We start from the raw sequence: 15,256 nt of genomic DNA on the forward strand, positions 1-15,256 counted from the left end.
AAGCTGAAGTCCAAACATGAGGAGAGTCATAGGTTGAAAACCACTGACCTGTTGGGTGCCTGTTTCTTCTGAACCATTTGAGACTGCAGAGAGGAGTGAACAGGAGAGAGTGCATGCAAAAACTAAGGAGAAAGTGTCAAGGATAAGCACGTCCAAACTCTATGCACAGTTAAACATTATGTGCATACTTTTGTTTTTCTCTTTGAATTATTTCATTCTCAAGTGATTCCCCAAACCCCCAGAGATTATTTTTTGGCAAAGTTCCTCTGGTAGTGTGGGAACTATCCAAATACTAAATACTAAATCAAAATTCGCTCTCTTGGGGGGAAATAAGAGATCTTTGCTTTCTTCTTGAGACTTTGCAGTGGCCTTGTAAGAAGAGCTATGTTCTGTCATAGTTGTGTCCCTAGATGGTTTGTTATTACACAAATTCTCAGCTCCCTCTTTGCAGAATATAAATGCATCATTATTCATGTGCCTTCCACAATATACTTCCCAGCCACAAGTCATGGGTGCTGTTAAAACCTAGTAAGTATGAATCACTTCACAGCTATAATTGATGTGTTTATGTTATTTATCTGCTTGGCTGTCTTGCATGATTAATAGCACACAGGCCTGCGCGGAGGGTTCCAAATGTTGTATTATTATATGGCTGTCATATTTCATACAGATGGATCTTCCTGACGATGAGCCCGATCGATTAAGCAACAAAATGTTGCAGTATGACCCAAGCCGTGACAAATGGACCGAACGCGCTCCGATGAAGTACTCGAAATACCGCTTCAGCACAGCTGTAGTCAACAATGAGATTTATGTCCTGGGTAAGAGCAAACAGATTTTTAACAGATAGGGGCACCACTTTTTATTTTTCCCAGCAATTTGCTTCTATGAAATGAAGGATTTCACCCTCTCTACAGCTACTGTAGGTTAAAGAAAAGATACACAAAAGAAAAGTATCCGTTAGATAGTAATAATTGAAAGCTTTCCTTTTTAAAAAAGTTTCCTATTTATCAACAAGCTAAGAAAGATGAAACCTTCCTTCCGGTGGGAAAGAAACATTTGTAGGAGAACTGGCAAAATAAGAATCATGTTCCCCATTCTGGGCATATTGTTCAGTAAGGGCTACTCTAATTTAATGTAAGTTGCCATCCTGAGGCCTCTGGAAAACTTAAGATAGGTCAGATCCGAGATTAGAAAAAGATATTTGACCTGGAAGATGATCCAACCCTGATTGCCCTCTGTGCCCCATGGAAAGTGCCATTTCCCACACTTCTGCAATATCAGGAGATGGGAAAAGTGAGCAGAGTGGGCACATTGCAAGTGTAGATTAAGGGAAGCTTTGAGTGTGTGGGCCACAAGCTATGCCTGCTCCTTTCCATTTCCCCTCATCAGGGAGTGTTATGCCAGGAAAATAGCTTTACAAAATGGAAAGGAGGAGAGTGTGGTTCCTCCCTTACTTTTGTCCTGCTCTTAAGTTTTGAAGACGCTGGAGAACTTCGACTCTTTGGGTAGGTAATTTCTTCAGTAAAGATTTGGCACTCTCCCTCTCTAGCCCTGGAATTTCTTCTTTCTGTGATATGGGTATTTTATTAGTGGGCTGCAGCAATGTGACTTCAAGAAACCTTTTAGGAAATTGTTGAACTCTGAATTTCATTAATCTCAGTCATGTATGTAAAGAATGTATATGTTGCTGGTTGAATTATGATACCCTATCCATGTAAGTAAACAGTGTATTTTTACTATCTTTGAACTGTGATTTGAGTGAATAGTAGTTAGGATGGGAGTGAATTCACCGATTAGAGTGCCCTTAAGTTGCTTCAAGATAATGTATAACCAAATAATTTGCTGTTATCCAGTGGAAGCTGTGGGATCTTCTTTACCAATTGCTATTAAGTAGAATCTGCTTGACAGCCTGTTGGGGTGTTATACTAGTGGATTTCTGTATTGTTAGGAGGATACTCTGGAGTAGGAGTGGGGAACCTATGGCCCTCTAGAAGCTGTTGGACTCCAGTGCCCATTAGCCCCAGCCAGCATGGGAATTGCAGTCTAATAACACCTAGAAAAGCACAGGATCCTGTTCTACAGTAGATCACTCTTATGAGTTCTCCAAACGTTATGAGTTTATAACTATGCAGCTTTCCTTTACATGAAATTCTGATGTTATTCTGGCAGAACACATTAAAAAGGGGACAAAATTTGGCTTTGTAATGAAAGTTACTGTACTCACTAGTATGGCTCTTGATCCCACAAATGACAGTGATGAGAAAATGAGAAGGAGGTGGTAATTCACTGCTGCGCCTGGGAGCCATGATTCTTCTAGACATTAAGTGCTTTACAAATGCTAGAGAGGTTTCAGGGGGAAAAATCTCCCCCTTATCCCCAAAAGTCTGGGATTGCAGTCAACAGGAAGTTTTTGTAGGAAGAGGAGATATTATATTTAAGGAGAAATGGATGAGAACTTTGTTTGGTTAGGGGTTTTTTTAGAAGAAATTTCCTAGAAAGTACTAGGGGTCAAGGAAATGACTGTGGGAGAAAGCAAAACTGAGCCAGGCAGACAGTTCTGTGTGCTTATCTTAGAAAGTTTGGTTTCTCTTCACATTGTATAAACCTTTTGCCTTCATAAACAGGATGGAAAGAACTCATGTTTTCAAACAGAGATGTGAATATCCGTCAAACAGTCCCCATATGTCAAACAGTCCCCTACATGAATTGATCTCACAGTTTCTCTACTTCGTCATGAGGATTGACAGCGATCTAGCTTTCAATGATTGTTCGATCATTGAGAGTACATTATTACATCAATATTCATTTTTTGTCTATTTTCAGAAGACACCAACCATAGACTAGAAACTGAATAGTCTATATCAGTTTAAAAATTACCTTGTCCCCCCATGTCTTAACATTAGTGAAACAATAAAAGAGTGGGGAGTGAAATCCACACAAAGATACAACAGCAGATGGAGATTAAAAAACATGGTGCATACTAATAAAATACATTAACCTGGCAGGTTAAGTGCTTGCTGTCATGGAAACCCTGGGCAGAGCAATTCGAAATAAGGTCAAGTAGGAGAAGAGCTATTGGTAATGCTCTCAGTAAAGTTGAAGTCAATAGGAAAAGAGGAAAACCACATTACAGGTAGCTAGACTCAACCAAGAAAGCCATGGTCCTGAATTTAATAGTAGAGCTGTTAATAACAGCACATCTTGGAGGTCTATCATTGATGGGGATTCTAGAAATTAAAATAGACTTGATGGCTCAATGGTAATAACAGAACAAAAGATAGGGTGGGATTTTTTAAAAAAAAAATCAGTTATCCCCGCTCCATATTGACATAGCTGAGGGGCCAGAAGTCCAGGACCCTCAGAGATTCTTCAGACCTTTGGACTTAGAAAAAACTGCTGTACCCCATCAGACAGGGAGTTCCATATTTGAATACTTATTGGAGGCAGTGGAGGATTGCCTTATTACCTCATTCCCATCAAAATGAGTTGAAGCTGTTTTCCTTTCAGTGCTAAAAGTCTTCATCCTTTGCCATCACTTTGGTATCTCCAAAAGGATATAAGGAAACCAAACAGGACAACACACAAATCATATATTTCACCCCTCCTCCACCATTAATGAGTCCAACTCCTGTAACTATAAAAGTAATTTAGATATTAGTCTTGTGCATAGATCAGGTTGGTCAGTTCCCTTCGGCCAATCCGTCCTGTTTGGCTTGTTCAACTGGCTGTAATGGCAAAGGCTCAGCCACCTTGGGGTTTTTTTTTTGTTTTTTTGTTTTGTTTTGTTTTTTGGCCAAAAGAGCCCACGTGACTGCCAAGCATGGCTTCTTCCCTTCTTTTCAGGAGTATGCAGCACATGCTTTCTTAACCCCATTTCTCAAACTCAGGCTTCCTTGAAGGGAAGAAAGGAGAGGATCCTAGGAATGCAAAGGGGAGCCTTGTAAGTTCCCCATTGCCGCCAATTGGCCAGATCTTCCTGGATCTTCCAGCTCAGTAGCTGAAAACAGATTTTTCTAATAGCGGATTTTTGGGAGGCTCCTGAAAATGGATCTGAGTACCCAATAAAATTTGGATACCAAAAACTGATCACTTTCCATCTGAATTGCACAAGTCTACTAGATATTGTTGTTACACTACAAAATGAGTTAAGCTATTCATCAGGTGATAAAGATAGTATATTCAGTTATTGAGGAAGTAATTACAAATAACTACATGAATAGAGAGTTCTAGGCTCTGGATTAATGAATCTGCAAGGGGGTAATCCCCCCTCTCACACCAATCTTCTATCCAGAAGGAATTCATGTTTGCCTGTGATGAGCACTCCATTGGCTACTATTCTGTGATCACTAAGTCTTTTCAGAGCAGTGTAATATGATATTCTTCTCATCTTATTCTCAATGTTTCTTACTTTGGCTTCTTTTAGATCTAGAGGAATAGGAGGAGAGTAATCTGATCCAGTAGGAGAGTCCTTATAGCCCTTTGCCAAACAAGGTCACATTATTTTGGCATATGACAGAATTATTAACAGGGAGCCTGTGTGTGGTGTCTTTGATTAGATTTCCTGTCTTGACACCCTGGTTAAAATTCCTTGAGACTTCCTTGCTCATTACATGGCAAGTCTCCTTTTGAAGGAAATCAAGAGCATTTCCTGAGTTCTAAATTCTTTATTCTCTTTGCAGTTTTTGACTGATCTTAGCTCTTTCTTTCCATATTTTTCCCAGGAACATAACTATATTTGTTCAGAAGCCCAAGAAAGAGTAGCATTGTGCCCCTAATGACAGAGCCAATTGAATTCAGCCACTTTTTGGAAGAAAACCAGATGGGGGAAGGCACTGTTTGAGGTCATGCATTTTAATCTCTTGCATTAAAAAAGAAGAAGAAAAAGCCCAAAAAAAATCCTTCACAGCTGAGTCTGTGAAAACTCATTAACAGTAATGGGCACATTAGAAAAGGACCGTGCCAAGGACACGAGCTCAAACACTTCCAGAAGAATGACAGTCTGTGAAATCCAAGTCATCAGAAAGGCCTGTAGCCTCACCATTAAGGGTGTTCATTCTGCATTGTTTGTCTGTTATGTAATCCCTGATTTTTATAAATAAGAATATACAGGAGGAATTAAAGCAGAAATCCTATTAGAAGAGATTTGGAAAATCAAAGAATCTTTGTTTATCCTCCTCAGTCTGGAATTCCACCTCATTAAAATCCTGTTTTCCCTGGAGCTCTTGCTGAGAGCTCCTTTTTAAAGTTTTAAACAGTTAAGTGAGGTTCAATTAAATTCTGAATATCTCCTTCATAAAATACTTATTTGAAATGGTATCCAGGGATCTCTCTGGAAGGGAAAAGTTATAATGAGGAGAAAGTGGGGACTTTATTCAGCTTCCCTGCTTTCATATGAAGGGTTGTTTTAATAAATTATACCATTTCTAAAGCAAACCTAACTTATGTTTAATTTAGAGTGTGTTTTGAATAAAAGTTATAGCTAAACAGCTCATTTTAGATCTGTATGGTCATCAGTAAAGTTAGTGGCCTATATACAATGTCTATTCCCAACAGGATTAAAGCCATTAAATGATCTATCTATGTTGTACCTCAACTCCAGCATTGAGGAGAGGTGAGTAACAAATAATAATAATAATAAGAAGCAAGCCATCAGAACAAATGACATTAAGGCCAAGATCGAAAAATCAGCTGATGACCCAAAATGCAGACTGTGCAAGGAAGCTGACAAAACCATTGATCATATCCTCAGCTGCTGTAAGAAAATCGCACAGACTATAAACAGAGGCACAACTATGTGTCCCAAATGATTCATTGGAACTTATGCCTCAAGTACCACCTCCCAGCAGTAAAGAACTGGTAGGATTACAAACATGCAAATGTAATGGAAAATGAACAAGCAAAGATACTGTGGGACTTCTGAATCCAGACTGACAAAGTTCTGGAACACAACACACCAGACCTCACAGTTGTGGAAAAGAAAATGATTTGGATCATTGATGTTGCCATACCAGGTGACAGTCGCATTGACGAAAAACAACAGGAAAAACTCAGGACCTCAAGATTGAACTTCAAAGACTCTGGCAGAAACCAGTGCAGGTGGTCCCGGTGGTGATGGGCACACTGGGTGCCGTACCAAAAGATCTCAGCCGGCATTTGGAAACAATAGACATTGACAAAATTACGATCTGTCAACTGCAAAAGGCCACCCTGCTGGGATCTGCGCGCATCATCCGAAAATACATCACACAGTCCTAGACACTTGGGAAGTGTTTTGGCTTGTGATTTTGTGATACGAAATCCAGCATATCTATCTTGTTTGCTGTGTCATACAATGACGTTGTGTCAATAATAATAATAATAATAATAATAATAATAATAATAATAATAATAATTGTTAATATTATTTACTGAAAGGTGCACTTAACACTTTTTTTGCAAATCTCATTGCTCCAATGGGTCTACTTTAACTGAGACCAACAGCTGGATTTAGACCAATGATTTTGCTAGAACTGGACAATATGGAACAGTACAAGCATATCTCAGTTAACTAAGGAAATGTGTTCCTGGACATTACTTCTTTGATACCATAAGAAGAGTGAACACCATAAACAAAAAAATAAAATATTTTTCAGCAAACAATATGAGGATGTGAAATGTAAAAAAAAAAAATCAAGCCAGGTAAGCTTTTCATAAGTAAACAAAAACATTGCAAACCTTCTTGAGACCTCTTGAAGAGTTCTTCCTAAATGCATCTAGATATGACTTTTTCATTCACCAGCCTATACTTTTTATGTTATTTATTTTAATAGTCAAACAAAATCTGTGTTTTCTTTACAAGCCAGAACTATACTTTTAAAACATGTTGTGGAGAGCTATTGAGGCAGGCTTACCTGCTCTCTCCTTTTCGCTCTGTTTTACTTCACAGATGCTCAGTAAGGGCAGCAGCTGTTAACTTGAGAGTTTGTAAATAAATACACACAGGGACAGGAGTATCGACTAGAGTAGAATCTCACTGTTTCCCAACTCAGATTCTGTTTATTGTGTTGTTATCTGTGAACATGTTACTTCACATAAACGCTGGTAGAGAAAGGCAAGAGAAAGAAATGGGAGGCCGGATGACCTTCATAAAAAAGAGCTTCATCTGTAAAAGCTGTGATGAATTATTTCCTTCCCAATCTGTATGCTATCTAGTTTTGAGATCATCTGTGATGTTGTTGGTTGTTGGTTGTTGTTGTTGTTGTTGTTGTTGTTGTTGTTGTTGTTGTTGTTGTTGTGTGCCTTCATATAAGCTTAGAGTATGGAGCTCTGTTTCTACCTCGTGTCTGGCAAATGAGCTTACTACACAAAATACATAGTTCAATACACATTTATCCTAACCATGTTAACTTGGGTGTGAAGTCTCACATTATAGACTTTATAGCCCAACTGTGCCAAATGGAAACTTTCCTCTTTCAGTTTTCAAAAAGCTTGCCAGATCTGTCTTTGGTGCTTCTTTATTTCTTCATGAATCTGGTATGCAGATATGGTTTATAAAGAATGAGGGAGGAATGTATGCATAAAGTCTCGTGCCTTTACTACTTTTAAGGACTAGTGAACACAGATTTAACATGAAAGATTACAGCTATTAAACCTGTTGTGTTGTTAAAAATCAGTTTACTAGTGAATTGTTTGAACAGAAAGGGTATGGATGGATAATATTTCTCATGTTTCCTTAGAAAGTATATTTTATTGTGGGAGATTCTGCTCATTTTCTTCTCTAACAACCATATGAAGCAGCAATAAAAACAATAAGGTCAATAAGAGCACATTTGTTGTAGTCACCATTTGGTTTAGAATGTAAGGCTTTATGTATATAACTTGGTGGGGAAATGGACCAGTGATTAAACTTTTTTTTAATGTGTGGAATCTTTTAAGATCATTTCTAAGCACTAGAAATGTAGGAAAAGGCACAGGTTGTAGTGTATGTTGTTCAGTTTATAAATCCCAGGATGCTTTATGATACAACTATGTGTCACGACCCAGGCTACAGAGCACCAATAACCATACGCAGAGGCCAGATTCTATCTAATATCTTTATTAAGGAAATATATAAAGTTAGTAAAAGCAAATGTAAAAGTTAGTCCAGAAGTAGACCTTTCAGGGAAGGTCAAAATTAGTCCAAAGAAACAATGTCCAATATGAAATATTAAGGTCCAAAGTTGTAATCCAATAACCGAAACACTCACTTTGCCAGGCAAAGTGAGGGGAGATGACAAGGTCCTTTAGTCCATGAACTTGAGCAAGGCTAGGAAATAACTTGATACTTGAAACAAGGCTTGAAACGTGGAACAAGGTAACGAGGAACAAGAACAAGGTCCGTGGAATAACTTGGTAAAATCCGTGAAACAAGGCAAGGTTTAGTCCTGGGAAAACAAGGCAAGGTCCGTAGGTAAACAAAGGCTGGGAAACAGGAGCGAAGGCTGGAAACAAGGCAAGGCTTGAGCAGGAACGAGGCTTGAATCGGAGCGCGCTGTCCAGACACAACTCGCTCCGGAGGCTGACGAATTGACTCCGCAAAGTTACTCCGCGGGTAAAACACCTATATAGAGTCTAACTTTCCCGCCGAGAGCAGTTCTCTGGGAACCAGAAACGAAAGCTAATCTCTGAGACCAGATGTTTGACTCCTTAAAGATTCTCATGGAAAGCGGGCTTAATTGGCAAATTCTTAGCAATTATTCTCGCACTCCTGCGCGAGGCTGCTTCCAAGCCTCTCTGATGTTTACAAAACTCATGGCGAGAAAACACTGGAGATGTAGCCTCAGTATTTGTTTGACATACTTCTGGAACATAATCCTCTTGCAGGTGCAAGGTTCCCAGATCTGGCTGGGAAGAATCTGTCTGGGAAGAATCCAGTTCTGACTGGGAAGGTAAAAAACCCAAGTTTTCTTCTTCATCAGGCATCACAATGTCATGAGCAGGACTACAAGGCCCATGGGTCATCACACTATCCCCCTCCTCAAGCCCCCTCCCAAACTGGGACTCTCTCCCCGAGGCGCGAGGTCGTGGCTTGGCGGGATAGGTCTGATGGAAGCGACGGGTTAGATCAGGAGCGTGAACTGTGGAGGCGTCTTCCCAAGAGCGTTCCTCAGGGCCAAAACCCACCCAGTCAATGAGATATTGCAGGCGGCGGCGGTGAAAGCGAGAATCCAAAATGTCCTGAACCTCGAACTCGTCCTCCCCATCCACCAAAATAGGGACGGGGGCCGGCCGGTCTACATCTGGCCGCACACCATCCGCCGGAAGAAGCAGGGAGCGGTGAAACACTGGGTGAATGCGCATTGAGCGCGGAAGTTGGAGTTTGAAAGTCACGGGGTTAAGTTGCGCCACCACTGGATAGGGGCCAATGAAACGGGCATCTAACTTCCGGCAAGGGCGATGGGAGGGCAAAAAGCGAGTGGACAGAAAAACCCGATCTCCTACCTTGATTTCGGGGCCCGGCTGGCGATGTTTGTCCGCGTGACGTTTATAGTCCTCCTTGGCTTGTTCCAGTTGCTGGAGCAAAAGTTGTTGCACCGCTGTGAGTTCCTGCAGCCAATCTTCTGCTGCGGGAACTTCTGAAGTTTCAATGACAGGGGGAAAGAAACGTGGATGGAAGCCGTAGTTTGCAAAGAACGGCGTTTCTTTTGTAGAAGCCTGGACTCCATTGTTGTAGGCAAATTCCGACAGTGGTAACAGAGAAGCCCAATTGTCCTGTTGGTAGTTTACATAACAGCGAAGGTACTGTTCCAAAGTGGCATTGGTGCGCTCCGTTTGCCCATCCGTTTGGGGATGATGAGCTGAAGATAAACGAGAGTCTATGCCCAATAGTTTTTGTAGTGCCTTCCAGAAACGAGAGGTGAATTGGGATCCACGGTCTGTGACCAAACTCTTGGGCAATCCATGTAGTCTGAAAACATGTTGGAGGAATAAATCTGCAGTCTCTTGGGCTGTGGGAAGACCTTCACAGGGAATGAAATGGGCTAACTTGGTGAAAAGGTCCACCACCACTAGGATCGTGGTGAATCCACAGGAAGGTGGTAAGTCAGTGATAAAATCCGCAGAAATTATTTCCCATGGGCGAGATGGGTTAGGAAGGGGGTGTAGAAGCCCTGAGGGCTTCTCCCTTCTTATCTTGGAGCGCTGGCATACTGGGCAGGTGTTAACATATTTTTCCACATCCTTGCGGATCTTGGGCCACCAGAAATCTCTTAGGATCAAATGCATGGTTTTAAATAGTCCGAAATGCCCTGCTGGTTTGCAGTCATGACACAGACGAAGTGCTTTTTCCCTGCCCGGTCCGGGTGGGATATAAACATGATTTCTATAGCAAAGCAGTCCATCTTTAAGCGAAAAGGGAAAATGCAGACCTTGACGAAGTTGGTCCTGCGCCCAGGCATCTGCTTGCTGACTAGCCCTGATTTCTTGAGCACAGATGGGCCCTGGAGTAGAGGGAGTTGAATCAATGGGAGTGGATTTGGTGTTCCCCACTGTGAGCGTGGCAAAGTTCTTGGGTTGTAGTAGTTGGGATTCAAAGGTCTCCTTGCGTCCTGCAGCGTATTCCGGTTTACGTGACAGGGCGTCTGCTTGCTTGGTTTGGGCTGGGGTCACATAATGAATCTGGAAGTTGAAACGTTCAAAGAATAAAGCCCAACGTTGCTGCCTCTGATTTAGCTTGCGGGCAGTTCTTAGATGTTCTAGATTCCGATGATCAGTGTGGACTTCAATGGGAAATTTGGCCCCTTCTAGCCAATGTCTCCAAGTTTCAAAAGCTGCCTTTATGGCTAATAGTTCTTTTTCCCAAATGGTATAGTTTCTCTCTGGTGCGGTTAGTTGACGAGAATAATAGGCACAAGGATGAAGGTGATCTCCCACCGGTTGTAGGAGCACAGCCCCAATTGCCACATCAGAGGCGTCCGCTTGCACCACAAAAAGGGTTTCAGGATCTGGATGCTGAAGGATTGGCTGGGATGTGAATAATTTCTTTAGTTGCTGGAACCCTTTCTCTGCTTGATCAGTCCAGCGGAAGGGCTGTTTTCCACGGATGCAGCTAGTGATTGGGTCAGACCAGCGGGCAAAATCTGGAATGAACTTACGGTAATAGTTCGCGAACCCCAAGAATCGCTGCACCTCCTTCTTGTTAGTTGGCGCCCGCCATTCCAATACTGCTGAAACCTTGGCTGGATCCATGGAGAGCCCTAGAGGCGAGATACGGTATCCAAGGAAATCTACCTCTTGTAGATCAAAAGCGCATTTTTCTAGCTTGGCATAAAGTCCATGATCCCGCAATCGTTGCAACACCATTTTGACGTGGTTCTCATGTTCTGATTGTGATCTAGAAAACACCAAAAAATCGTCCAGGTAGATTATCAAGAACCTATCTAGATAGTCCTGGAAAATGTCATTGACAAAATGCTGGAACGTTGCGGGAGCTCCGCATAATCCATAATTCATAACTCGGGACTCGAATAATCCGAATTTAGTCTGGAAGGCGGTCTTCCACTCGTCCCCTTCTCTGATGCGAACTAAGTTGTAAGCTCCCCGAAGATCCAGCTTGGTGTAAACCTTGGCTCCTCGAAGTCGGTCTAGTAGATCCGAGATTAAGGGCAGGGGATAGCTGTTCCGCTTGGTGATATTATTCAATGCTCTGTAGTCCACCACCAAGCGTAATTCCCCTGACTTCTTCTTCACAAACATCACTGGGGAGGCGGCTGGGGATTGAGAGGGTCTGATGAATCCCTTGCGAAGGTTTGTCTCTATGAATTCCCTGAGAGCTTCTTGCTCTGGTTCAGTCAGGGAGTAGAGATGCCCTCGCGGGATCGGGGCCCCCTCCACCAAGTCAATGGCACAGTCATAAGGTCTATGTGGGGGTAATTTTTCGGCTTCTTTTTCATTGAATACATCCCAATACTCGGAGTACTTCTTTGGCAAGGTGATAATGGGCTCGGTGTCTGTGGCATGGCAGACCTTGGCTACGAGGCAATGGTTTTGGCAGTACTTTGAAGCAAACTGCAGTTCTCTGTTGGACCAGGAGATGCTTGGGTCGTGAAGTGTCAGCCATGGAATCCCCAAAATCACAGGGAAATGGGGAACCTCAGTAACGAAGAAGGAAATCTCTTCCATATGTTCCCTTATCCACATCCTGGTGGGTTCCGACCACTGGCTTACGGGGCCCGTCTTGAGAGGGCGGCCATCGATGGCTTGCACCACACGGGCATTCTTGAAGTCATGATATTGTAATCCCAGAGAGTCGGCATACTCTCTATCAATGAAATTGTTGGTAGCTCCTGAGTCTATCATGGCGTGGATCATGACGGGTCCCTTTTTTGCTGACCATAAGGTGACCACTAGAAGGAACAGGACCCCGGTTGGCGGCTCTTGAATGGGTTTCTTGACCGGGTTGGCGAGCCTCTCTACGCCCGGTCGTTGGCTTCCCCCACCGGCTGTGTGCCAGCCGCCTCAGACGTCTTCGTCTCCGTGGAGGACGCCGCCGCAAGACGGGCGGCGGGCTTCCCTTTGGCTGGGCACTCTCTGGCGAAGTGGCCCCCATTCCCGCAATACCAACAGAGATTTAGGCGTTGGCGGCGGGCCTTCTCGGCGGCATCTAATCTGGGACGCACATTGCCCAACTGCATCGGCACCTCCTCGCTCCCTCTGGGGTATGGGGATGGTGGTGGGGGTCTCCACACTGGACGCGGCTGAACGCTGGCGGGAGCGGGGGGTTTTGCCCCAGCTCTACCGCTCTGGCCTCGTACCCACTGCTTCCTGTTGGCAATCATGACTTCAGCCCGTAAACATTGATCGATGAGTGCTTCCAGCGTTTGGGGAGGATCCACCTTGGAGATTTCCTCCAGCATTTCAATGTTGAGACCCTCCCGAAATTGTCCTCTGAGGGCAACATCGTTCCAGCCGGTGTTGTGGGCCAGCACTCGGAACTCGGCTATGTACTGAGACATGGGTCTGTCTCCTTGGAAGAGGCGGCGGAGTTTGTGCCCGGCTGCCTCCAAATTGTCCTCGATTCCCCAGGTCGCCTTAAGGTGGTCCAAGAAATGTTGCGCTGACCTTAGATGTGTGGAGGCTTGGTCGAACAGAGCCGTCGCCCAGTTAGCCGCTGGCCCGTCTAGGAGACTGTAAATCCACGCCACCTTGATGTCTTCCTGGGGAAACTCGGCATCACGGGCCTCTAGATAAGCTTGGCATTGGCGACGGAAAACATGAACCTTAGAAGCTTCTCCAGTAAACTTGGTTGGCAACGCCATGGCCGGAAGACGGATTCCGTGTTCCTTCAAACCCTTTATTTCTCCATCCTGTGCATTGAGCTTATCACGGATTCGGTCCACCTCATCCTTGTCGATGGTGTAGGTAATCGGCTGGCCGCTCGGCCCAGGTACGACTCCGGTAGACATTCTGGCCGAGGTTAATTGGTGCTTAGGGTGGCGGAGTCAAACTGTCACGACCCAGGCTACAGAGCACCAATAACCATACGCAGAGGCCAGATTCTATCTAATATCTTTATTAAGGAAATATATAAAGTTAGTAAAAGCAAATGTAAAAGTTAGTCCAGAAGTAGACCTTTCAGGGAAGGTCAAAATTAGTCCAAAGAAACAATGTCCAATATGAAATATTAAGGTCCAAAGTTGTAATCCAATAACCGAAACACTCACTTTGCCAGGCAAAGTGAGGGGAGATGACAAGGTCCTTTAGTCCATGAACTTGAGCAAGGCTAGGAAATAACTTGATACTTGAAACAAGGCTTGAAACGTGGAACAAGGTAACGAGGAACAAGAACAAGGTCCGTGGAATAACTTGGTAAAATCCGTGAAACAAGGCAAGGTTTAGTCCTGGGAAAACAAGGCAAGGTCCGTAGGTAAACAAAGGCTGGGAAACAGGAGCGAAGGCTGGAAACAAGGCAAGGCTTGAGCAGGAACGAGGCTTGAATCGGAGCGCGCTGTCCAGACACAACTCGCTCCGGAGGCTGACGAATTGACTCCGCAAAGTTACTCCGCGGGTAAAACACCTATATAGAGTCTAACTTTCCCGCCGAGAGCAGTTCTCTGGGAACCAGAAACGAAAGCTAATCTCTGAGACCAGATGTTTGACTCCTTAAAGATTCTCATGGAAAGCGGGCTTAATTGGCAAATTCTTAGCAATTATTCTCGCACTCCTGCGCGAGGCTGCTTCCAAGCCTCTCTGATGTTTACAAAACTCATGGCGAGAAAACACTGGAGATGTAGCCTCAGTATTTGTTGACATACTTCTGGAACATAATCCTCTTGCAGGTGCAAGGTTCCCAGATCTGGCTGGGAAGAATCTGTCTGGGAAGAATCCAGTTCTGACTGGGAAGGTAAAAAACCCAAGTTTTCTTCTTCATCAGGCATCACAATGTCATGAGCAGGACTACAAGGCCCATGGGTCATCACACTATGGCAGTGGAAGTAGTATCAAAGTGCAACTGTATGATATGAAATATATAGAACTAGCTGTGCCCAGCCACGCATTATCTGGTGGTGTTGGTGAGAACTTGTTGAGGTAGTGGTGGTATTGAATGTCTGTTGTATGGTTGTCTTTATGTTTAGTATGCATTTGGTTGTTTGTGTACTGTGAAAGTGGTGAGGGTAGAGGGGGTCTATGTCCCTGTGTAGTATTGTATGGTATTTATATGTTGTCCATGTGTTGTGAATGCTTGGATTGTGTCCTGCTGAATAGTAGAAAGGGTTGGGCCGGATGGCCCTTAGGGGTCACTCCAAACCTTGGATTCTATGCTTTTATTATTATTATTATTATCATCATCATCATCATCATCATCTTCATCATCATTATTATGTAGAGGCTGGATGGCCATCTGTCAGGAGTGCTTGGATTGTGTCCTCCTGCATGGTAGCAGGAAGTTGATCTGGATGATCCTTAGGGGTCACTCCAAACCTTAGGATTGTATGATGTTGTTGTTATTATTATTATTAGTATTAGTATTGAGAGGCTGGGTGGCCATCTGTTGGGAGTGCTTGGATTGTGTCCTGCATGGCAGAATTGGGTTGGACTGGATGGCCTTTAGGGGTGTCTCCTAACTGTCTGATGCTATGATTCGATGTATATTATTATTGTGCAGATATTGGATGGCCATCTGTCAGGAGTGGATGGATTGTGTCCTCCTGCATGATATAAGGAAGTTGAACTGGATGATCCTTAGGGGTATCTGCTAACCTTAGGATTGTATGATATTCTTCTTCTTCTTCTTCTT

At 43.4% G+C, this 15,256-nt stretch overlaps 1 protein-coding gene across 1 annotated transcript in view; it reads left to right on the top strand.

Annotated features, from left to right (window-relative positions):
• kbtbd12 (kelch repeat and BTB domain containing 12) overlaps window positions 1-15,256 on the top strand; it is a 62,862-nt gene that overhangs the window by 20,857 nt on the left and 26,749 nt on the right. Inside the window, exon 4 of the mRNA XM_003217727.4 lies at window positions 671-821. Within this exon, the coding sequence (XP_003217775.2) occupies window positions 671-821 (151 nt within the window). The remainder of the gene's footprint in view (window positions 1-670; window positions 822-15,256) is intronic.

This window comes from Anolis carolinensis, chromosome 2, assembly GCF_035594765.1.
Source record: "Anolis carolinensis isolate JA03-04 chromosome 2, rAnoCar3.1.pri, whole genome shotgun sequence".
Lineage (NCBI taxonomy): Eukaryota > Metazoa > Chordata > Lepidosauria > Squamata > Dactyloidae > Anolis > Anolis carolinensis.